The sequence below is a fragment of the Bombus affinis genome, chromosome 7, assembly GCF_024516045.1.
Source record: "Bombus affinis isolate iyBomAffi1 chromosome 7, iyBomAffi1.2, whole genome shotgun sequence".
Lineage (NCBI taxonomy): Eukaryota > Metazoa > Arthropoda > Insecta > Hymenoptera > Apidae > Bombus > Bombus affinis.
Window position 1 is genome coordinate 13,542,584 of NC_066350.1, and position 23,743 is coordinate 13,566,326.

The 23,743-nt window shown below is 37.7% G+C and overlaps 1 protein-coding gene across 6 annotated transcripts in view; it reads left to right on the forward strand.

The window, feature by feature from the left end:
- LOC126918193 (KN motif and ankyrin repeat domain-containing protein 2) overlaps positions 1 to 23,743 on the forward strand; it is a 60,113-nt gene that overhangs the window by 13,862 nt on the left and 22,508 nt on the right. For 2 of the 6 annotated variants that reach the window (XM_050725839.1, XM_050725838.1), the window contains exon 2: positions 21,356 to 21,463. In XM_050725839.1, the coding sequence (XP_050581796.1) occupies positions 21,418 to 21,463 (46 nt within the window). In that variant the 5' untranslated portion in view covers positions 21,356 to 21,417. Of the gene's footprint in view, positions 1 to 5,811; positions 5,835 to 14,949; positions 15,240 to 15,918; positions 16,078 to 20,787; positions 20,918 to 21,355; positions 21,464 to 23,743 lie in introns of those variants that run through there. The other 4 variants (XM_050725843.1, XM_050725841.1, XM_050725840.1 and 1 more) reach the window with 4 other exon arrangements.

Genomic DNA, 23,743 nt, shown 5'->3' on the forward strand with positions numbered 1-23,743 from the left:
CACGAGAGAAAATAAAGTTAATCGTATGCGTTTGCCACATACAGAGATCCGCGGGGGAGATCTGGCTTCGAAGAAGCTCGAACACGTTTCGTGCTCGGAACACGAATGCCAATATAGTTCCAAGCGAAGGTTTACCGCCGTGGTCGTTGGTACTCCTCACCTTGAGCCGGCGATTTAGGCACGTTCACAGAAAATACGCGTGTCATTCGGAATTCCTTGGTTCGCGACCGAGAAAATCGTCTTCAAGGATCAGCATTACGCGTGCTCCTCGTGTCAGCGTTATTTATACCGTCGTTACGCCTCGCGTTTCATTCCGTGCCTCCTTCGATCTTTCCTTTACTTCTGCACGTGCGTATCGTATACACGCGCTGAAGCTGCATCCTCGCCGAAGCAAAAACCAGGAACCTTTTGTGGATGTTCTATCGTTTGTTGAAAAAGTTGTTAGTTATTGTTCGATGCTTGTTCGTGTTTCTTCGCTATATGTTGTTGTTCGTGGTTCTTAGCGCTATATACGTAGTAACAAAAGGTAATGCTTGTTGCCTGTTTCCGTTCAAAGCGGTAAAGATCAAAGGAACGTATGGAAGCATAGCGATAGAAACAAGTAAGCCTCTCGGTAGTCAAACCGATCAGCTACGTAAGAGCTGCTACGTATCAGCTGTATGGAGGAATGACAATTACGTGCATTATTTTGAGAAATTTTCTTTGGAATCGACGATTACTTACGCGGTATCATTATGAGAAATGTATTTATGAAAATAAGATTTCTTTTTTTCAGACGTTGAATACGAATTACCTAGCTGGATAACGTGAAATTCATAACTTTATAAAAAGTGAATTTAATCAAACTGCTCTGTAACATATAATTTACAGCTGTTCTCTTTTTCTCTGATCCTCGTTCATTCAATAAGAAACGAAAAATACCTCGTTGTTGCTTCAGCAAGGACGTAGCTTAACCATCATCGTCTCGATATAGTATACTTCGGTATTTCATGGTGTTTCGATTCTCCCATTCGAGAAAACAGGCCGACAATTTCCCATGAACGACCTCGAAATAAAAACAGTAAAGATACGCAGCTGGCCCGACGATGAAATTATATTTGAACGACGATACGCTCCTCTTACTTTCGAGATTGTCACGAACGATCTAATGGAATCTGCAAACGACCAAAATGGCGTATATGGAGAACGTTGTTCGCGCGTAATGTTCCCGATTGCCGGTCTTTAAAGCTCTTTTAAAGGAATATGCCTGTACGATCGCGAACCGGGTCGTGCGTTATTCATGTCACACACGCGTGTGCGTAATGTGCATGGGCGAACGAGAAAGGCTGATAGGTGAGCCCACGTGGGTTCTCTTATGTTCCTTTTCATGTACCGGGTGGAACCAAGTGTCCCAACCTCTAGCGATCGTAAAATCGGCGCCTTCGAGATGTTTAGATTGGAAACCATAACCTTGAACTGATGTTTTCTCGTAAAGAAAAGGAAAGAACGAGACCGTGTTCGTCCTTCGAGGCTTTATAATGCGAACATAGTTAACACGGTGAAACGGGCAAAGAATATTTCAACCTTTTAACCTCGTTAGATTAGTCAGTATCGTAAATCATTCGACTCTCTCGATACTTCGAACTCGAACTTGTTAATTTTCATCGTTCGATTCTATATGTGTTGGTATATTATATAGGATGAAATTAAATTTCATTGGTTGTATAGATCTCAATCGTCTGTCGTGGATTATTCAATTTCAGAAATTAATAGGTTAAAAACGCGAGATTATAATCACGTGATTTCTCAACTTCCACTTTCTAATTTTGATTAATTACTTTCGTGAATTTCATCGACGTGATACGTCGCGAAAGGAAGGAATGAAACTTCCTGAGTCCATTAAAGTTCGATCTTTTTTAACCTCGACTATCCAGTTTTACAATTCAATAGGTTGCAAAATAACGATTAAACTTTCTTGCTCCTTAAACGTCAACTTTCTACCATCTATTATCCAATTCGACGAACGAACGTACCAGCACGAGACATTAAAGACAAGAAATTAAAACAGCGCTTATATCAAACTTAAGAAATTAAATTGTCTTGGTACTAGAAAGTTTAATTCTCTAACATCCAGTTCCGCGAATGATCGTGTGTACCGATATAATACACCGAAGATAAAGCTTTAAACCTGCTTGATTCCCCAAAACTAGGCTTTTAACTACTCTATTTTTCCAAATGAACGCATTCGTATGTCAAAAGCAAGAAACTGATCTTCCACGGCGGCCGAAACTTGTCATCGCCTCCACCCTACATTCACAGCCTCTGAATAAATTCTCGATCTTTGGACTCAACAAAAAAGCAAACTTGGTCAAAAGGATTTTTCCGAACCGCTTTTCAGCTCCTTTCCTACTATCCAACTTCCGGTCCAGATTACCAGCGAGTCGTTTCTCCGACTGCTGCGATTCTATCGATCGGTGGAGGACGCAGCTGAGAATGGCTTCTGATATTGACAGCGCGGAAATTTACGTGACTCGAGGACGATAGTGATTAAGCGAGCGCGGATCCCTTTGGTTCCCGCTTTCCAGCCAGGGACAGAGACGCGTGTCCTCGCCGTATCCTGGTCCGTGTTCGTTACGTCAGGTGTACGAATGTTTCCAGGCACCCCTTACATTCGATCACCCACACTGTGCACGCGATCGCGTACGAGAAGACAACACAACGTCGTGCGTACGCCTACGCGGCTTACGCCTTCGCGGCTCGTTGCATCAGGCCCCAGTGTTACAGGCCCAATAAAGGAGCACTCACACACGCGCAGAGCGGGTAAAACGAGCCGCGATAAAGGAGAAAATAAAGGAACGACAAGAGGAGAGAAACTCGCGGGATAATTAATTCACGCGAGCTGAAACGAGCTCTGGAAGACGCCGAGAAGAGAAATTCCCTCTTGGATTGCGCAAAACTGACCCTTTGTTCCTAAATCTACGATCGTCCTTTTGATGCCTGTTAATTAATTGTTACTCGAACGAATTACGATCGAATAGGTTTATGCTGTTTCTGGACATTTGGACGTAGATTCGTGTAAAATACTATTCGGTCTGTTCTTGTCCTGTAACTGCCGGAACCAACGTAGAATATTTAATTATACAAAAATTCAACTTCGCATGGATTTTATAAATCCAATTGGATATAATTGCGTAATATGATTACATTTGTCGCGTTACATCCGCTACGTTGGGCCTATGTAAGAATTGGGAGCTTTAAGGTTGTTTTACAGCTAAGATCCAGCGTAGATTGGATAGATCTATATAGTCGGTATAGTTTAGATGTATACTAATTAAATATATATATATCTGTTTCTGACTGTAATTAGAAAAAATGTTGGAAGATGATGAATGGTTCGCAAGTGCAATCATGCACGTGCATTTTAGTGCGATCATGCAAGTTGCACGATTTTTCTCAGTGGAAGTGTGTAATTTGTTGCATAGGTAAAATCCTCTCGTCATTCTGTGTAAAAATGATGTTAGGTAATGTGCAACGTAAAAATGATTAATTCGGGTGATATGTATTTTGAATAAATTTCTTCGTTTAATAGAGAAGCTCGAAAACTCCGTTACGTACTTTTACGTAGATTATATAGAATTTGTAAGAAAGTTTCCGAAGAGATCGATAAAAAAGATTCACGTACGTGAGAATTAATAGCGGCAGCGTTAGAAATCGATTTTATTAATTTACGTAACAATGTTGTGAAAGTGAAATGTTACTTATTATGAATGATGCGATAGAAAGTAATATAATGGTCTAAGAGAATAGTCTGCCGATCGACCGTAAGACGCCGGACTTTACGCTGCGAGGCAAGGAACAAGAGAATGACTAGTCGATAGACGAGATTAATGCGCGTTTCTAATTTCTCGAACTAGTAGTTAATCATACCGGCTACTCACCGCTTGCTATATCACTCGGAATGAAATATAACGTATCTTAAGAATCACTTCTCCGCGTTGATGTATTATCGATAATCGTTGCAAAAGAATCGTACGTACCTCGTGACTAAATTAACGCAGACCTAGCTGTTATGAGGTTAATTAAATCTACTCGTTGCGGCAACGCTAAAGCGTCGATTGTAAATTGATGTTTGCGCACTGGTGTAAGGTCGAGCAGCTTCGACGACAGCCAGGTTCGAGCGCCGTTCGATACACAAAGTTTCGTATCAGAGTCGAACAAGCGTAACCAATTTGCTTGGAACATGTGCTCGTTACCAATTGCTTCTTAAGTTTCGTAGTTATAGTCGATAACAGCTCGACTAACGATACCTTTGCGAATATTAGAGAAAGTGAAATATAACAAATTTTTATATTATATTTTATATATTAATATGACAGAAGAATGAAAGACACGAGTAAATAAAATTTAATTAAACTTATAGAATTTAAGCTAAAAATTATAGACAGAGTCTAGCTAATTGTTGTCGTTGCAGTCGATCAAAGAACACCAATGCCACTCTTTACGTTGTACGATCTCTGCTTAACAAATTATAAAGCACAGGTCTGTTGTTTAGTTCGCTCCTTCCTGTAATCATTACAACTTCATAACTGTCTTTTTCTTTTTCTCCGTTATTTAACGACCAGTTCCATAGTGGATGTACTGCGTGATTAAGTGATCGCTCAAATTAGAAGCTGTTCGCTGCATCTGTTAATTTCTCGAAACTGATTTCACGTATTCGATAATACGCATGGTTTAATTAAGTTCTGTGTAATCGCATATTATTACCTGTACAGCGTTAACTATGGTCGATGTCGGAAAAATCATTGAAAATTACTCTGCTTGATATAATACTGAAATCTGATTACATAACTCTCTCAATATCGAAAATGATCCACGATGGCTGAATAAATTATTTCCCGCTTCTGTTTACCTTATTAATTCCCGGATAAAGTTACTTCATTAATTAATTGCTACGTACGTATGTTACAGCAACAATTGAAATCGTATCTCATTAACAATTTTAAATTACACGTCAGTTGCTACGTTCGAATTATCAATTCAGTTCGAATTATCAATTATCAAACAGAGGATACTCTTCCGTTTCGAACACACAGACACCGATTGATATCGCTTTTACTGAATTTTTCTAATCGATTAAAATAAGATAAACTTCAACGATTAGAAAATGTTCAACAACGCGAATGACGCAGATAATATTAGCATATAATCGATTCGTTCGTTCGATTAATCTCTTACAATTTTGCGATCTTATGGTGTAGAATATTTCCATTCATCGTGACTCTGAAGGCAAAATTAACGGCGGTCAACGTGTTAACAGCGTTTCTTATCGAGATGAACAAAGATCACGAGTCGTAGGCGCGATCGAGGATCCCGTATTCCAAGTCCAACCGGCCGGAAGTCGTTCATTTGCCCGACCATATCTATGCAAAACAAAGTCAAGCCCGAGGAGCTCTCGCGGTTCTCCGGCTCGTGCTATTCGATTTCTTCGTTGGATAGTAAATGGTAGCTAGGAAACGATATTTGATGCCGACGCGATTGTACTCGCGACGTTGTTTTGCTCATCGATCCGCGGCACAGCACTTCGATAATTGCATTTCGTCATTTTTCACAAGTTACACCTGTACGCGTCGCCCTCTTCCATAGTGCATAATGCATAATTTCATACGAAACGCTCTTCTAACCTTCGTATAATATTTCCTCGTTAAAACTTCGATCTTCGATCATCAAGCAGACGTTGGTAAATCGTCGGAGAGCAAGTGGTGGTAATTTTGAACTTTGTATCGTTTCCAAGTTATTGCGTGGAACGTGTGTTCGATGCTTGTAATCTGGTAAATACCAACGGATTTTTAACAAAGGTATGTGTCATACGCAATTGCGCAATTATTATATTTTTAAACGTTTGGTCACTCAGAACCTTTGACTCATCCAACATTTTTTGTATACTATCTCCTCTCCTATTACAACTTCGTTCGTTTCGTTATCATACTTGTCGCTGTTATGCGAGGGAATTTGTTGCCAACTTGTAACTAGCAGCATGCAAAATTTCGCTGTTCGTAGAATTTCATAATATCGGTTCAATTGTTTGTAACAGGATTCTGACGTGTAATTTGTAAAAGCTATTCGTAAAACCTGGGTTGTTTAATCATCGAACTTGTCACTGTCGTAACGTATGTGTTTATATAAGATTTTATTAACGTTCGTAACTTGTAACTAGTGACGTGTAAAATTTCATTAATAATATCGGCCTGATTATGCAAAAGAATGCCAGGTAACTAACGCGTGAAGGGAACAAGAAAATATTCGTTCTTGGAATACTTGTGTCTTTTATCTCACATTTGAATGATAAAAGTAAGATAGAAACGAGGACAAATTGCTGCGCTAGAAACAGGATTGACATTGCGCCGCTTACTCGATAGCAGTCTGATGACGGGAATGTTTTCGGTTAAAAATATGACCGGCTCTGTTACCTATAATTAAACGCGGTCGATAGGCTGAGAAGTCAATCTAATTTCTTCCAACGCGAAAATAAATCCGTGCGTGCTTGACAGCTTGGTTAAATTTACACGCTGCTTTATTTACCGGATTTACTGCTATTATTTCACGGCAAATAGCAAAACCAGATTTATGGTAATTAAACAGAAATAAAAGCGTTCTTAATATAATTTTGATCGAGGACAAAATATATCACAATCATAAATAAACGTAGACACGCGAATAAATGTACGTTAAATTAGAATCGATGCACGTTCAAGAAAAATTCCTAATCGATGCATAATCATTGAGGAAAAGCGTCGAAGAGGTGTAAAAAAAGGCGCATAGCGGGAATAAAGGGGAAAGTTAGAGAGATATTTGAAGGGGAAGAAAGTGCAGTTTCGCGAAATGCAACAGCGAAACTATGTACATAGCCGTGCGATGTAATATACATTAACAAATTTTTCAAGCATCTGTTTATTCTAATTTCTATGAAACGTTAAAATATTCTGTACGTAAATGCCGGAGACGTAATTTTATGATTTTTTTTATTCAGAAAACCGTCATTTTCTATCGAAAGCGAGACCGCAAATATTTATGTATGCATGGAAAGTATAAAGTTACATAACTATGCAAAATATCCAAAGTATAGTCGCAAGATACTCGTTCTAATATTTAGTGGACGAAACAACTCTCTTAGATATTATTTCTTTGTCCGTTTCCACGAAAATACAAATTTGCATAAATATCTTATCATCCGTTGGGATCAAAGGATGTTGTGAAACGATCCATGGAACGACCGTTTATCGCGATGATCTTTTAGATCACGATCAATGGCAGCTTAATTTTATCTCCATCGATGTGATTCGCCAGGCGGATATAATTTCTATCAATATCCTATTACCGAGCTATGCAAGAAATAGAGAGATCAATTTCATGCTCAACTAAATCGCGATTATCAGCGTGTCGTGTATCGAGAAATCCTTGAATCTGTGTGCAGTTCATTGTGTCAGAGTGATGAATGGATTGTTCGTGTGTGTGTGTGTATTTTAATTAAACGTTGTCAGAGCGATGAAAGGGTAAATTTCGCAGGATCCACATACGTTCCAATCCACCTGACGAAGCTTGATATTTTACATGTGCTATTTTATACTTTATAAGAGAATACAGTCGATGAAAATAAATGTGGAACTCTCGATAGACAGATCAGCTCATCCTACGCCAGAGATAACATTTACAGAGGCGATGAATTAACTTAACTCATTTACTGTGAGAAACGGTTCAAATATAATTAAAGGAAATTCTTAAACTCGATGAAATACGATAAAATCTTTATTAATATCATAATCTGCTATTTTCACATCCCGTTAATTTCATTTGCAATTCTTTCAATCAATTTACCTAACCGAATTCTACTTTTGAAATATCGTGCTCGTGGTAGAGAATTCCGCGGATTTGTATAATATCTTTCTTTATCCCTATTATTTTATCTTCCACGATACAAACTACCTTTTGCCAAATTATGGAAATTTGATTTATATTCCCAAGCTTCCATAAAATATTTATTATTCAAATAGATTTTTTTATGCTTTAAAAAGCTCGCGAAGTTTGGTACTTTCACTATGTAGATTACTTTATTTGCATACGTTCTCCAAGAATATACGTTTACATAATTTCTGCACATCACTGCCTCAACCTTAATAGCTTAACAGATAACGTTTCTGGTAGAACAATTCTTCCGAAAGAAAACTATTGTCCTTTTATTTGAACGAATTGTTCTCCGTTTGCATTGTACGCTACCGTAAGACCAGTTGTAGCCATAAATAGCAGGTAATTAGAAAATTTAACAAGGAGAACATTCTTCCCCAGAAATGATTAACTAACCATAACATCGCGTAGAAAAATAACTGCACTTCGTCAGTCTAGTAAGTACAGAGTTCATTCCTCCTCGGCTTATTCGTTCGTGTTTGCTGTCAACGGGCAAAAAGTATTTCCTGTTTTTATACAAGCACCGAAAGAACGAAGACGCAGAACCGGCCTAAGAAAATGACAAAAATACGCGATGGTCTCGTCATCCGGTTGCCCATGATATTTTCGTCGTACGTTCATTGAGAAAAATTTTAATGGGCCTAGAGTACATGCTAACGTAGACGCTTCTCGTATTTACTATATAGACATATCCAAGATTCCTTCAAACTCATAAATCGCATCCTGTTAAACAGCATGTAAAGAAAGCCAGTATCACAGAGGCGAAAGAAGAGACGAAAAGTTTGCAGCGATAAGGAGGCAGTTCCAGTGTTGGAATTGTATTTGTCGATGGAGAACAAATATCGTAGATTTCGTATATTATACGAAAGCTCGAAAATTTGTATTACTAAATTGAGAACAGAGATAAAAATGATAGAAGAGAAAGGCTGTACGAGAAAATTAAAGCTGATGAAATATGTGAAAGGATAAAACGAGGATGAAAGATATAAAGGAATAAAGAAGACAGGAAAAAGTCGAATTAAAAATTGCAGGGTGCCAACTGCGATATTTGAATTACGTTTATTGGAGAAGAAATGAATAGCTTTCATATTCAAAGGAGTGCATTTAAAAGGAGATATTCAAAAAACGTTTATCACTATGAACATTAATTGACTATGAATTTATAATACGTTGCAGAAGGTGATTCGATTTTAATTAACTTCGAGTCGGTTTCTGTCGATTCAGCCAAATTACTAAAAATTGGAGCTGCCTCCTTATTGCAGCAGCTACTTTAAATCTTGACCTTCGTGGGCTTGCCTTTGCACCGATTTTCGCGGGTTGGTTATTTAAAGAGGCGACCAGAGGCAGCCAGGCGACCAGGCGGCCAGGCGACCGTCTGAATGAAGTGGCGCTTACGGAGCGTGTAAATAAAATTTACGATTCGCAAGATCTCATGGCGAACTTTGAACCGTCTCTCCTTTACGATCTCCCTTCTCCATTTTGTCGACTGTTAAAGATTCTACGGTGTCGTTCTTCTGTTTGCTTAACAAACAAGGGGTGTGTACGCGAGACAACGTCATTCCGGGAATTCTAGATATTTTTAAATCGTACACTGTTCGATAAAAGACAAAAGAAAGAAAAAAGCAAAGGAAGTAAAGATGAGAAACAATCGAATAGTTCATGATAGAGACGATCCTTATCCATATTTGTCTCTGAAGAGAAAGTATACCGTAACGTCTTTGACTTTTGTTCGATATATTTCAATTTTATTGACAAAATATTCGTTATACTATATAATTGGTACATAAGCAAGTAAAAGACAGTAAAATAAATAAACACTGCTATATCTGGTTATACACAGTACTTTGATATCGCCTTCAAAATATAAATCTACCAGCTCTGTACTTTTGCACACCACCGTAATTCGCTTTTTATAATATTAATCCCACCGTGTTACGGAATTTATCTAGCTTCTGACCATTAGAACGTGTTATTGTTATTTGTCATTCCTAAAGTCGAATTTGACGAAGAGTTATCTCGTCGTTACGAGCTCCTCGACTTCTCATAAGCACTATTATGTGAAATTCGAAGACGCAAAAATATATAAAACACAACATAAATATACAAAGTAGCCGTAACTTGTAGTAGGTGAAGTAGATACCCATTGTGGTTGCGTCTTTTTTCATAAACATCCACGGTTTAGATACAAGTTCCTCTCGACAGATGGATAGACTCGTGCGTATACTTTTACCAAAACAAGAGTCTCGAGAGGAAACACAGGAGATCAACGACGCGGTTAAGCGTATGATTTACACCGGTGCACGGAAGTTTAAGTGCTTCCTTGAAGACGTTGAAGATGGTCGCCGGTGGGGACCCGGTGTTTAATCTCCATCAGGATGCGTCCTCCTCGTCATCTGTGGCGGCTGCTTTGACCGTGGCACGTATGACTTTTTATCTTGCGCGTTTCTCTCGCCGGTTGCACGGCTCTCTTCTCCTATTTATACACTCGCGAGCCTCGTGGCTGGCGTGTGCTCGTTACTATCTGACCGCACAACGCGGGGTTAATGTTACCCTTTGAAGAGAAGGGAAAAAAAGACGGAGAGAAAAAGCGGCAAGTCGGAGCGAGGTGGAATTAAACGGCAGGAAAACAGGAAATTAATTGCTCTCGTGTTCCGTTAATTCCTTCCACAGACTCCTGCACGATACTTTGACGCACCCGCGCATTACATTTTAATTATACACGCTTTGTAATTACCGATGCGATTTTTAACCGACCGATACAACGCCTCGAGGTATATCTGTTGCGCCTTTAGCGCTGCGGCGTAGGAAAAGAGAAAATCGGAAGATATACTTCGTAGGAACGATAGGAATTTCGATGGGATATGTGCCGGTGATATGGAGATGATCTCTAAGTCGAGAAAAAGGAAAAGAAAATGAGTTTATCGCTTATTTCGCGTTGCATCTATGTACGTTACAACGATCCGATAACATTTGTGCAAAGCGATGGAAATTGAACTATTGGACCGAGTTAATAGATAAGTCGAAGATGTAGAATACAATTTTTCCTTTCGGGGCTTCGTTTTCAAGAAAATAAAATTCCATCGTGTTTAGTCAAGAATCGACCTAATACGCGCGTATGATAAATTTTCAAATTTATTTGTTTCCGAAACAAATTGCCTTGAGACAAAAATTATACTCTTCGCGTTCGACTTATTTTCACGCGTAGAACCACCTCCTGTCGATTATTTAGTCCCGTCTAGTCCGGAATTAGCCATGTTTAAACTAAGCCTCCAACGAACAAATTTTATTTCATATTTTGTTCTTATCTTTTCATAAGGAATCGCCTCGTACCAACTTGTATTATTCGTTGTACGTTGTTTAGCCGCACCCTGTATATGCAGGGTATTTCATAACACGTAAAATAGTCCGCAACAGGTTATCTCTATAGATGGTGCTCGAAATGACCATCCTCGGTTTGTATGCAGTCGTAGGAACGAATTTCGCCGACGTGCGGAGCATTCTTTCATAAACTGTCGTGGATTATTGAAACACAAAAATGGCTATAACTTTGAAGGAATGTCGAATAGGAGTACAGAATTACTTTCGTTTTTATCGTATCCCCTATCCACTGAAATGGATTCCACGTGTTATGAAACATTCTGTACATACTGAACTAATTTCTCTTCAAATTATCTGCTTTCTAAGCTTGAAGTACTGTAGCCATGGAAAAACTGTTGAATTCTTTTTGCCATGTTTTTCAAAGTTATATTTTTATTCGAAGTTCGAACGGACTAAATGTTTGTATCAGGTAATTTAGATTTCATATTTTAAAAAGTTAATTTAAAAAGAACAAAATGGATATCTTTCTAAGACGCTCTTTAAGCAATGTAAACAGTTCTATCGAAAATCATAAAATGAAATTACTTTGCGATCGCTCTTCTGTAAATGCGACAAGTATATCCGTGTTCCTAGTCGAAACATAGTAATTTACGAGAACTAGGCGAGTCGCAGATTTTACAACCAGCGAAGAAACAAAAATTCACAATATCAAGTTTCCTGAGTTTCTCCTTCGCTTCCTCGGCAATTGTTCCAAATTGAATTATTCGAACAGCGGTCATTCCTCTCTCTTGCCTTGCATTCGAAGAACGACCGCCACCCACGCGTTCGGAACGACGGTTTACCCGCGTCGAAGTCACGAAGTCGTAAATAAAATAGCGAACAAATTGGCTGGACAATGGCCGCTCGAAAGAAACGCACCGACGCCTCTCTTTTCAAGAGAAACTTCATAATCACGCAAACGTTTGTCGTGTGATTTCTTCGCTATTGTTTACAGGCCATTGTACAGCCTAGCATGCGAGTATCTCGCAGACAGACAAAGAGGACGAGCTACAATGCAGAAGGTTGTTCGCGATATAGCGACAGAATCTCTTATCTGATGCGAGAAGAACCGTTGGACGCGCTGGCAAACAACTCTTTCCCTAGTGTCGACACGATAAAACCAATTTTCCTCGGTTTCCTTTTTGTTTATCGTTGTACAAACAACGGAACGTTAATCATAGCACGTAATGCTGGACTCTGTATGGAAGAGTACTGGTTCCAATACAGTTTCATTCAATGGAACTGTGTGTCGTGCTCGACACTCTGCTAACGAGGTAATTTTCCAACGATAACGAGGGCTGGGGGATGAAAGTGGCCGCGCAAGGTTAATCTGGCAAGGACGCCAGCGAGATACTCTAAATGATTTACCCCTATGCACTCTGATAATATTTTTACATTTGTGTTAACTTGTAGTCGAAACGTGTTACATACTGTTTTATAGCTTCGTAATTACGCATAAAGTACGATCAAAATGCTATAAATATCGATAAATACACAGTTGCATTAATTGAGATTTTAGCTTCTAATTGGCACAGGGTCGTGGGTAATTGGGTATATTTGAGTCAAATTACCATCATCCTAACTTTTTGCACCGAAAAAATTTCTATTTCAACATGTGACACAATGCATAGAAATATTATATTTGCACGCATAATTGCATCGATTGCATCGTCGATTAGTTGGATTTGATATCGTTGGATCGTGTTTTGTGCCCAGTTATTTAATCTTACAATTAAAGTATTTCACTTTCGCAGGTTGCATAGGTATTGCGAAAATCTATACAATATACGAGTGAATATGGGTATTGATACTTTTTTCGAATGTTAGAGACAGACTTTGATTACAAAACGAACGTATATTTCAACGAATCGCAATAGATGCACTATGGAAACATGGATGGTTTTGTTTCCTTCTTTTTTTGTTCTTTTTGAGATACCGGTTTTGATGCTCGTATATACCGGGGGTATTTCAAGGCAACAGAAAGGTAGAACTTTTTTACGCTGGCTGTATCGAGTTTTTATGAAAGCTTGGCGTAATTAATTGGTTGGCAAAAGAGAAGTTCTTTAGTTTGCGATAAATTACTTGTCTACCGAAGGAACATGGGAAAGCAATAACATTTATATATGTTTATTAATTAGCAGAAGTACAACTTTTAAACTCCAACATGAAGTTTAATATTTAATAAAAGTGGAACTTTATTAAGTTAAGGTATTGCAAACGTAGTAAACATTTTCAGGAAAAATCTTCTTGATCCGGTCGTTCTTTACAGCCATAAGACCCGAGTTAAAATAAAAACGCAGAGGACTCCTTTGATGATAAAGACGAAGACATCTTCATCGCACGGTTCTCAAATATGTCCATAAACGAAATGAATATACGTACAGCTTATACGACATGCCATAATTGTATAATTATGCTTTACGACGAAAACGTTCATTTATTTCATCTTACGAATAAAATAAAATGTCGATGAAAACAAAAAAAGACTTTTTAAAAAAGCGGAATACTCGAACTTGACAATTGCGGAGATAAAACTTCCGTTGTGAAGAGAGAATTTATAAAAATTGTCAAAAACTGTCTACCTTGAAGATCTCGAAGATCTCGAAGATCTTTGAAGATTTCGAACATCTTTGAAGACCTTTTAGCCAACTTCAAAATCGCCAAAATAATGACTTTAATTCTTCTAAAACTTTTCAAGAATTCAGTAAAATCGCAGAACTCGAGTACAGAACGAAGTGATCGATTAAGTATCGAATGACTCGTGACCAAAGCATCGGAAAGCAGTCGGCTCGCGTCCAAACCTTCAAACCTCGCAAATTATCAATTTAGGGCAACGAGGAATGTCATATGACAGAAGCAGCAAACGTTTGATAGATCCTCGCGAACAGGCTTCGTAAGCGAACTGTGCTATCAGTTGGTCAGTTTATCAACTAAACTGCGTATCGATCCATTCGGCGGTAGGCAGTGTCGTGTTGTAGCTATTTCACGTTCGCAACCTTCCGTCGGTGTCGAATCTAAATCCAACGTGAAATTTCGGCCATCGCGTATCGTTCGATGCTGGTTTCGACTAAATTTCTGAAATTAGGCCACGGTTCGCGTGTAATCAACTACTTTGCTTTTCGTTCGACGAAATCTTCCTCTATGGCTTTAGTTACGTTTACAGTGATCCATAAAAGTGTTTGAACACTTATCGCACGACATATTTATATTTATATAGTACGTGTTACATTATCACACAAGACATTGTGAAATCTCATTAGCAGCGTTTTTCAACCAGTGAATTTGAAAACAATCTGAAAATGTATATTAAAGCTACGAGATGTTTATCGCAAATACGTTTACTGTTAGTGAAAAATTATTATGCAGTTACACACATTAATGATAAACATGCCCACTGAATGTCGAAGCTTATTCGTCTAATGGATAATTGATCGTGTAAATATTTTTGTGATCTGTGCGAAACGTATATTTGCGCGAAATTTCTTCTATATTTGTATTTTCAGATTGGTTTCAATATTTATCGATATAATCATGATGAGCGGGTCTTACTGCACTGCTAGTTCAAGATGGTTTACATAATACGCATAATATATTCATGGAAGGTTTCTATAACCGTTCGAATACTTTTCTGAGCCACTGTACGTGAGTTGCTTGTCAGTTATTCCTTCGTAATATCGTCGTTGATTCGATCGTATCGATGAACAGAGTCGTATACCTTGTGTCTTCTCGTAGTTTGTCGTGTATAGTCGAAAGTTAAATCATTAAGAAGTTTCGTGTGATGCTGAAGACGAGTACACTGTTTGTTGGCCTTGGAATATTTACCAGAAGATAGTTCAAAGATGTTCGATAACGAGGATTAAACGTCGTGTCTTGTAACGTCTTTGAACCGAGTGTATAGAATATTGAAACACATGTTGGCTTTGATGGTTTAGCACTAACGAGCGGTAAGTTAATGTTATATGGGTCAATGTCGTATTTACGTGCTTGCGGCTAATAGAATTTGCCTATTAATCCTTTGCGTGACGAATAACATTTTAAGAAACATCCAAAACTTGCTTATTCTTTCTTTTCCCATCGATTGATCGAATAGACGATTCTAAGGCAAAAGAAGGAAGAATATAGCGAGAAATAAATAATAATTTTCTATTGAAAATAATGAAAAAAAAATCGATATTCCCAATTATAAATTTCCATACGTTTTAAAGCAGAGAATTCATAATGCGACGTCATGCCACATTTTTCTCCTCTTTTAAAATTTTCAAATTTGAGATTAATCACACGCGGGATTAACGAAAGAATAATCCATTAAAAGAGCTAAATGTTGAATTTAATTAAGATACTTTATTTTAAAAAATGCCTTCGCGTAATAAATCCTACATAATAAATCTTTTCTCGAGTCGCTAATACGAATCTGCAAAGTTATCGATTTTATCATTGTGTAGACCTTTGCGTACTTACATACATCGTTTCTACACAATTCTGTTCGATCATCGATGATGACTAATAAATACGACATATCGATCACAATAACGACTGCGTACGATCATATACCGTGTACGGATCTTTATTGACGAAATTATCAACGCTACAAAGATAAACGTGGCAAAGCGTGAGCTAGTCAGAGCAAAAGCAATCAGTCGTCGATGAATCGACGTTGCACACGCACGCTGTCGCTGTCGTTGCTTGAATTTCAATGCTTACTACTTTCAAAGGATTCGAGTGAAAGAGTTTGTCTTTCTATCCACGCCGCCGAAATTCAACACGAGCCATCCTAACACCATGGTAAATATTTACACACTATTTCCATTTATCAGCTACCGCTTATAAACAACGTTTTACATGGTGTACCTTCTTAGATAACGATTGCCGTCGTGTCGCTTTATAATAACGTCACAGAAACAAATGACAGCGTATGAATATTTAAACGAACGAATGAATACTTAAAAATAAATGTATTAGCATACCGTCGGTCCATCTCATAACCGTAGACATTTTATAGCTTCGTAACTCAACAGATTATTATTTATCTTTTGCTAATCGTTTGTGCAATACGTATCTCTTTACATTCAGATTAATTTATCAATTTTTTAACGGGAAACGCTGGACAATAAAAATTGCAAAATGTTGTTACCGCCCGTTGTAATTCATTCGAATCTCGCGAATCTTTCGTCAACGAGAAAAACGGAAATTTCGCTAGTACGTATCGGCAGAGTCTTAAATTTAATATTCTTATCTTGGTAAAGATCAACGTATCCGTTCGAAGATTCCAAGGTAACGTCTCGTTGCATCAACCTCCATACGTAATGAGCCGCAAGTTTCCATTTTGCGTGGACTTCGATTCGAAGAAGTAACCCTCATTCGTGAGAGGAATACCGGTCTCATCTAAGAAAATCGACAGACTTTCCCTTCGAGAAAACTCGATTGTCCCCTTACCTCGTTCGAAAAAATTGATCGGAAGGGTCGGAAGATTTATGATAAATGTAAACGAGGACTTGGGAAGAATACGATAAGCCACGTTGCCTGCTTTTTTACAGCCAAACGGTTTTAAGATTCTGTATGGCGTTCGTCAATTTTTCCGAAATTCTATTCTTTTATTTTCTTCAAAGTAAAAAAGAAATTGTCTTAAAACTCGAATGTATAAAACATCGAAGAAATTAAAATATTCTTTGCCTTGATAACTATACATATCTTTGGCTTGCCAAATTTCGTCAATATATCAGGTATTTTTAAAAAAAATCTGCATCTCCGAATTTAACAGATCGTTTCGATTTTCGATTGTGCCGTATAAAAATACAAATTTAATCGCAGAGTAACACTAAAACCAGAAAATCAATAAAAACATACTCGTCGTATTTTCCTTCTGCGATATTCGAACATTTACTCCTTTAACTCACGATTATTCGATTAATACCGATTAGTTTGAAGCGAAGAGGACGTTAGGCGGCTCATTAAAGATTAACGAACTGTCGTGACTTCGTCGGTCGAGGAAAGGAGGAAATGCGTTGTTACGTGTTCGCCGTAAGGTCCCTTATTCCGTCCGGCCCTACGACCTCAAGCAGATCGCGACGTGAATCCTAATTACTTGGGGGAATGATTCCTTGGTAAATGTATCACGTAGTACGGAGCGAAGTTTCCAGGCCAAGGATTAAAAAGGGCCTAGAGAATTTCGTAGCAGCCCTCTGGCTATGCGAAATCACTTTCCAACATAATTTCCAAACTAATTTCCGAATTACCCTCTTAGGTGAAATTGATTATTCTCACTGTAATAGGGAAATCATTCCTATCTTCGAGACGTATCTAGACAAAGGTACAACGAATTACTCCGTAAGGTGAATTTTCACGTGATACAACGAAGAAAATTACCGCAGTGGTCCCGTATCGACACGACTCGTTTAGTTTGCATCTAACGAAAACACGGTTTCTCTATTTGCTACAGCGCGAAACGTATTTATCCGCGGCATATCTAAATATATTCGCAGCGAAATCACACGCTGTATTATGTAGTCATCGGGTGAATTCTTGGAGACGCGAAAGCCAGGCAAATCATCCGCTAAGAATCTTCACCGGAAACGATAGTAAAAATATCCGCACGAAACTGGACGAAGCTGAGCGTGGAACAATTAAAGTTCGCGAAGTCGAAGAGAAGCCAAGAGGACGTGTTGCCGTCAGACCAGAAATCCGGCATACGGAATTAGCCGCGCGGTACGGGACATCGTAGGTATCGCGTTTAAAGCTCTTGCATTGCTATGGCATTATGAGCCTTCGTGTTAACGTTTCTATCCCTTTAAGACTGGCACGGATGAGCAATCGGACGTCGTTGTGATTTCGTATCGGTGATAGACATTTGATAGGATTATGTTTTTAACAATTCAATGCGTATCAAAGCGCGTAATTAACCGCGATTACCTTGCGATTTTGTTGCAGCCTCGTAACGATGGCATTGTGCAATTTGGCTGGGTTGTATTTTTAATAATCCGATACGCACGACTTTATGATATCGCTATTGACAATGTAGAGACCCGATGCAGACCGATAACGCGATTTTCTCTTTACTTTGCGTTGCAGTTTTACAGCGATGACATTGCGCGATTCGGCAATATTATACTCTTAATAATCCAGCGCACATAAATTTGTAATACCGTTATTGACAATGTAAGACTCGATGTCGACGAGCAATACAATTTCGTAGATCGCTTCGTGAAAAATATAAACTTACCAAAATGTACAGCGTCACCGTTGCGAAATCACAGCGACGTTTCAGTCGCCTGCATTGATCCTAAGATCCGGTTTGGATTACCAATTCAATCGCTGCGATTTCGCACTAATAACGCGGACCAATTCAACGGAGTCGTAGTTTTAATGATACAATATGTCACACCATTACGAAAAATCTGATAAAATTATTGGTTAATAAACGTCCGTTTACGACTCGGACATCGCGTCTACCTTTTTTAGGAAAACCTGATTTTCCCATCTCCCAAGTTGTAAACTTTACGACGCAGACCTCATTAAGAGGCTAATTAACGCTCTAAGTACTCGGTGGGTCCGCTCTAAAGTAAACAGCTGGTATCAATCAGCAACATCAGAGAATATGCGCCCACCAAGATACACAATTACAAGATTGGAAGAAATAGATTCCCATCCCATAGAAACCATGGTAAGAAGGAAAACCCCCGGACGGAGAGTTAGTATATTAGGATCAGGCGAAGCTTCTTCAAACAGTTTTAAAACAGTCTTCGTCAGAGCGTCATACTCCTCGTGTTATATTATTCGTGTTACGTTATATTTTACTCGACATCTTTAATCTACCTTTACCTTGAGCGTTAATAGCGTTCACGGTTCGCGATATCAACCGATCAGTTGCTGACTGATCGTCACCTAGTTGAGAATTCGCAACAATTTCTTCCGTAGAAATATAAATGTAGTCATTTAATAAGTTTGATAGGAAAAATTGGCATTTTAAAAGTTTCTTAATTTTTTAAAATTAGGCTCTTTAGTCAAAAAATTTGACAAAATTCCCAGATGTGTAATACCGTGGTTACAGATGTTTTAAATAATTTTTCTTTGGATACGACAAATAAGTCAAGCATAAACTGTAAATCACACGTTTAGGTCAATAACTATCCTAATAATAGGTTTGTCGAAATGATTTTTCTGGGAAGCTCTTTCGATCGACGTATCACAAATTTAATTTGGTTGCAGGACGCTTTTATCGTGGTTATTCGGTTACGACCTTCCACAGTTTCATTGTTGTTAAATTGCACCGTGCTATGCGTTTCGACAGATTTATGTTTCTACGTCCCCAGCGCAGACGAACGATGCGATATCGTTGGAATTTTACAGCGGTGACTCTGCAATTTGGCAAATTCGTACTCCGATTGACACAGTGTATATTAACATGGAATTTCATTGTTAGACATGAAGCTGTTATATCGCACAGTGCCTCCACTGCGAAATCACAACAACGTTGTAATACACTGCACTAATCCTTATCTTTCCAATTGCATATTTTATATTCTTCTAATATGAACTAAAAACTTCTACTTTTTATATATCACGTTGGAAATTGTATTGAAAATCTTTTCTTCTCCATTTATTCTTCCCATTCCCAAAGATGATAGATCAATTTATTGACAAAAAAAGGAAAACAGTAGAAAACAGAATATTTCCTTTTACAAAAATTAATATCAAGATGCAATGGAACGATTTATAACAGTAACTTCTATAAGCCCAATTATTTGATTCTGCATACTCGTAATTAAATTTTGTCGCGTTGAAGCATCGAAAAACTGAAAATTTTAAAAACAAATTTCTTTGACTCTCTGGCTTTGAACCTTGTACTTCCAATCATAACTCGTACATTTTCCATAATAACAAATTCATATACATATACCGAAGGTATAAGTTTGCTTGCGTTGGTTTGATCGCATAATCAGATCATTGAAACACGGCAACCGTATCGCTGTCGCTCATCCGTATCGAACCTTATCGCGATTCATCCCGCGATTTTTCTTTGTATCGTCAATTATATCCGACAGCCTGAAATTCCACGAAACTAATTTATTTGCCGCGCACGCTGCATGGAATTCCATAGCGCATTTTATTAAAAACGAAGATTTCGCTGGTGAAGAATCGGCGAAAGAAAGGTCGCAGATCTTCAGGGTTGAACGTCAACGTTTAACGCGATTCTGACGATAGATATGTAGTATCGTGAGGAAAAAGTCTGATTAGAAATCGATCAAAACAATGTCGTCTGTCCTTCGGTCGTTAGTTTACATAGGGAAAAAAGCCTATGTGACTAAAGTCACCTAGTTCTTGGGGAGCGTTAACAGGACGGGATTAGAGAGGGAAAAAATAACGCCAACGAAGGAGGACGATTTGAATCTAAAAAAGTTGTTGTTGATCGAGAAGCGTTGAACGATTGATCGAAAAGTGAGAGTGAGTCGAGAGGTCGGAGTTAATCGAGGAATCGAAGAGTAGAGTCGTTAGCGTTGTCGAGTTGCGAGAGGTGTTAACGTTGTTGAGAATGGAGTTGTTAGCGTTGTCGAGTTGCGTGAGTTACTAGCATAGCTGAGAGATTGAGTTGTTGGCGTTGTTCAGTTGCGAGAGTGGTCGAATTAGAGTAAGACTGTTACATTTAGTTCCAAATTAAACAATCATCGTTTTCTGTCTAATTAATATCTGTATAACTAATTTATTGTAAATAAATTGCAAATTACAAATAGTATCAGGAAAAAGTGTATACCTAAATTTCCACGATACTACGGATAATAGAGAATGTACAACGAACGCCTAATGAAATTACGCGTTTCTGAGAATCTTTGTTCGTAGAATAATACTAGCGCCGCTCTCTAATAAATCTAGTCAGATACATGTAATAAACGTATTTCTCCGAAATATTTCTCTCTTTAAATTACAACATATTTTCTGAATGAATTTCCTTCCGTTTGTTACGCGCGTTGTTCTCATGCGTGTTACTACACGATATGAATTTATAATATATAATAAATTTATAATACGAGAAAGAGAGACTAACGAAGGCTTTTTTTTCTATTTTCAGGGTGGTGAGGATGTTTTCCTGTGATTGGTGGTGAAACACAGTGACACTGATCGTGTAGAAAAATGGCTTTGACCGTTGTAACCTCGGCCCGCGTTTTCAACGGAAACGGTAAGTCGCATTAACATACAACGACATTGCAATAATTTTATCGATAATTAGGCTGCGGATATCTATATAAATTTATACTTTTATGAACACGATTAAATATTGTAAGCAGTGCTATACTTTGAATATTTTATATATCTTTTCAAATTATATGAATTACATGTAATTATTTCTGCATCTTTATGTTTCCTATAAATAAATGAATATTAATCCGCGGACTATTGATAATGATATGCATTAGCAATGTCGAGTATAATTCATACGATTTAAAGTGCGTATTGAAAAACCCTTTATTTCGATTGCAAAAGATTATACAATTTATTATTAATTTATTATATAATATTCGATATGTATCTTCGATCTGCATTTTCAACGAAAACGTGTAAGTAATATTACGTAAGTGACATTAACAGATAATAACATTGTGATAATTTTAGCGATAACGATATACTCTGCTGATAATCCAAATTTTCTGTCTAGTTGAAAATACTCGAGTTCTAAAAAATAGCAGAATGAAAAAGTTATAATGTTTTTCGTCTTATCAGATAAAACTACTCGTTGTTTTCGTTGCATCGCATCGTTATAAATAAATACAATAAAACTTTGGAAACCCGGTAGCGCGCCTCTAACCGAGGAAACTTTCTCAACAAAGTACAAACGATCCGACTAATGAAGCAGCCGGATTCTCCCTAAACTCTAAATTGAAATTTCATGCGAATCTCCGGCACCATTTCCTTTATACGCTTTACTGCAGTTCATGATCAGCTTGATCCCTTAATTATCTGAAGAAGTATCGCGTACATAAATAAAATGAACAAGTAAAAGACGACAATGCGTGAAAGTCGCAAATGAAAAATACGATAAATCACAATTTCTCGTCTCGTGCAAAAGAATAATTTTTGATACTGTGTCGATCAACTCCACGCTAGAATTATCTTTTCGTTTGTTTTTGAGAATGAATATGTCTTGTACATTTAAAGTTAATTGATAAATTAATTAATCGATTTATAGGAATACCATTATTAGATCGTGCATTTCCTATCTATTTTTAATTGACCTTAAATCTGTTCCTTTCTTCGACTACTTCGTATTAAAATTCTTCCTTCAAATCGCCAAAAGACGTCCACTAAAATCAGAAAATCAAGAAAAATATGTTTACCGCGGTTATCTTTTCTACGATCTTTAAATACAGCGGCAGGACTTCATTGAGTCATTGCCACGTATACGTTGCGATAGCATGAACGGACCAATATGACACGTAAATGGGATCCCCACGTTGTCGCGGCTAACGAACTTTGCCAGATTATTATTACCGTGGCTTTGGATGATCGCCAATGGTTACAACATATTTCGGTTTACGCTTCGCATCGGTCATTACCCTCGAACAATCAGCCTCTCGAGATAAAACACAATCGAATCTAATTTCCAAAGATAGATCCTTTCTATCGAATCCACCAAACAAAGACGAGATCATTTTCTTTTCGAATATCATTAGGAGGGTTGAACGTTTGCTATATCCGCCTCTTGAAATAAAATACGACCGAACCTAACTTCGAAAGATATTTTTCCTTCGATTTTCTGTTCGATCTATTCGAAGAAGGATAAGGTCATTTTATTTTCGAGTATCTTGAAGAAGATCGATGTTGCTCTAAATTACTAGTATAACGCATTCGAGGATTCGGTCGGTGAATCCTCTGCGAAAGATGCTTCGATAAAAAATGTGTACGTGATACAGTGCGTAATTGGGACATCGGTTATGGGTTTAATCGGAATCATCGATGAAAGAACTGTTACCATTGTCCATGCTCTGCTTGATTCGGAATATACAAAAGTAACGTACAAACGAAAATACATTTTCTAATATTTGGTAACACGGGTAATGAAATATTTTAATATACAAAAAATACATAAAATGCACGAAACATGCAGAAATATCTAAACTGTACCGTGTATGATATATTCCAGAATATTTGGCGAGTGAATCAGATTTCTGCCTGGAAATCCTTCCATTTCTTTCAGTTAATTTTGTTCATAAAAATATGAATTTGCATCAACATACACAATACGTATCCACGTACACATATGATATATCGTATTAAATTCATAAAGCCAAAGTAACTAGCTAAAGTAAATGTGATTTATACCTGTATATGTCACCAACCACGCGTAATATGTGCGCTAAGTGGTTAACATAAATATTTTATGTGTCATTTGATTCAAGCGTTAGATAAAAATTTTTATGAAATAGATAACGATATTTTTAATACTTGTTGCCGGTATACT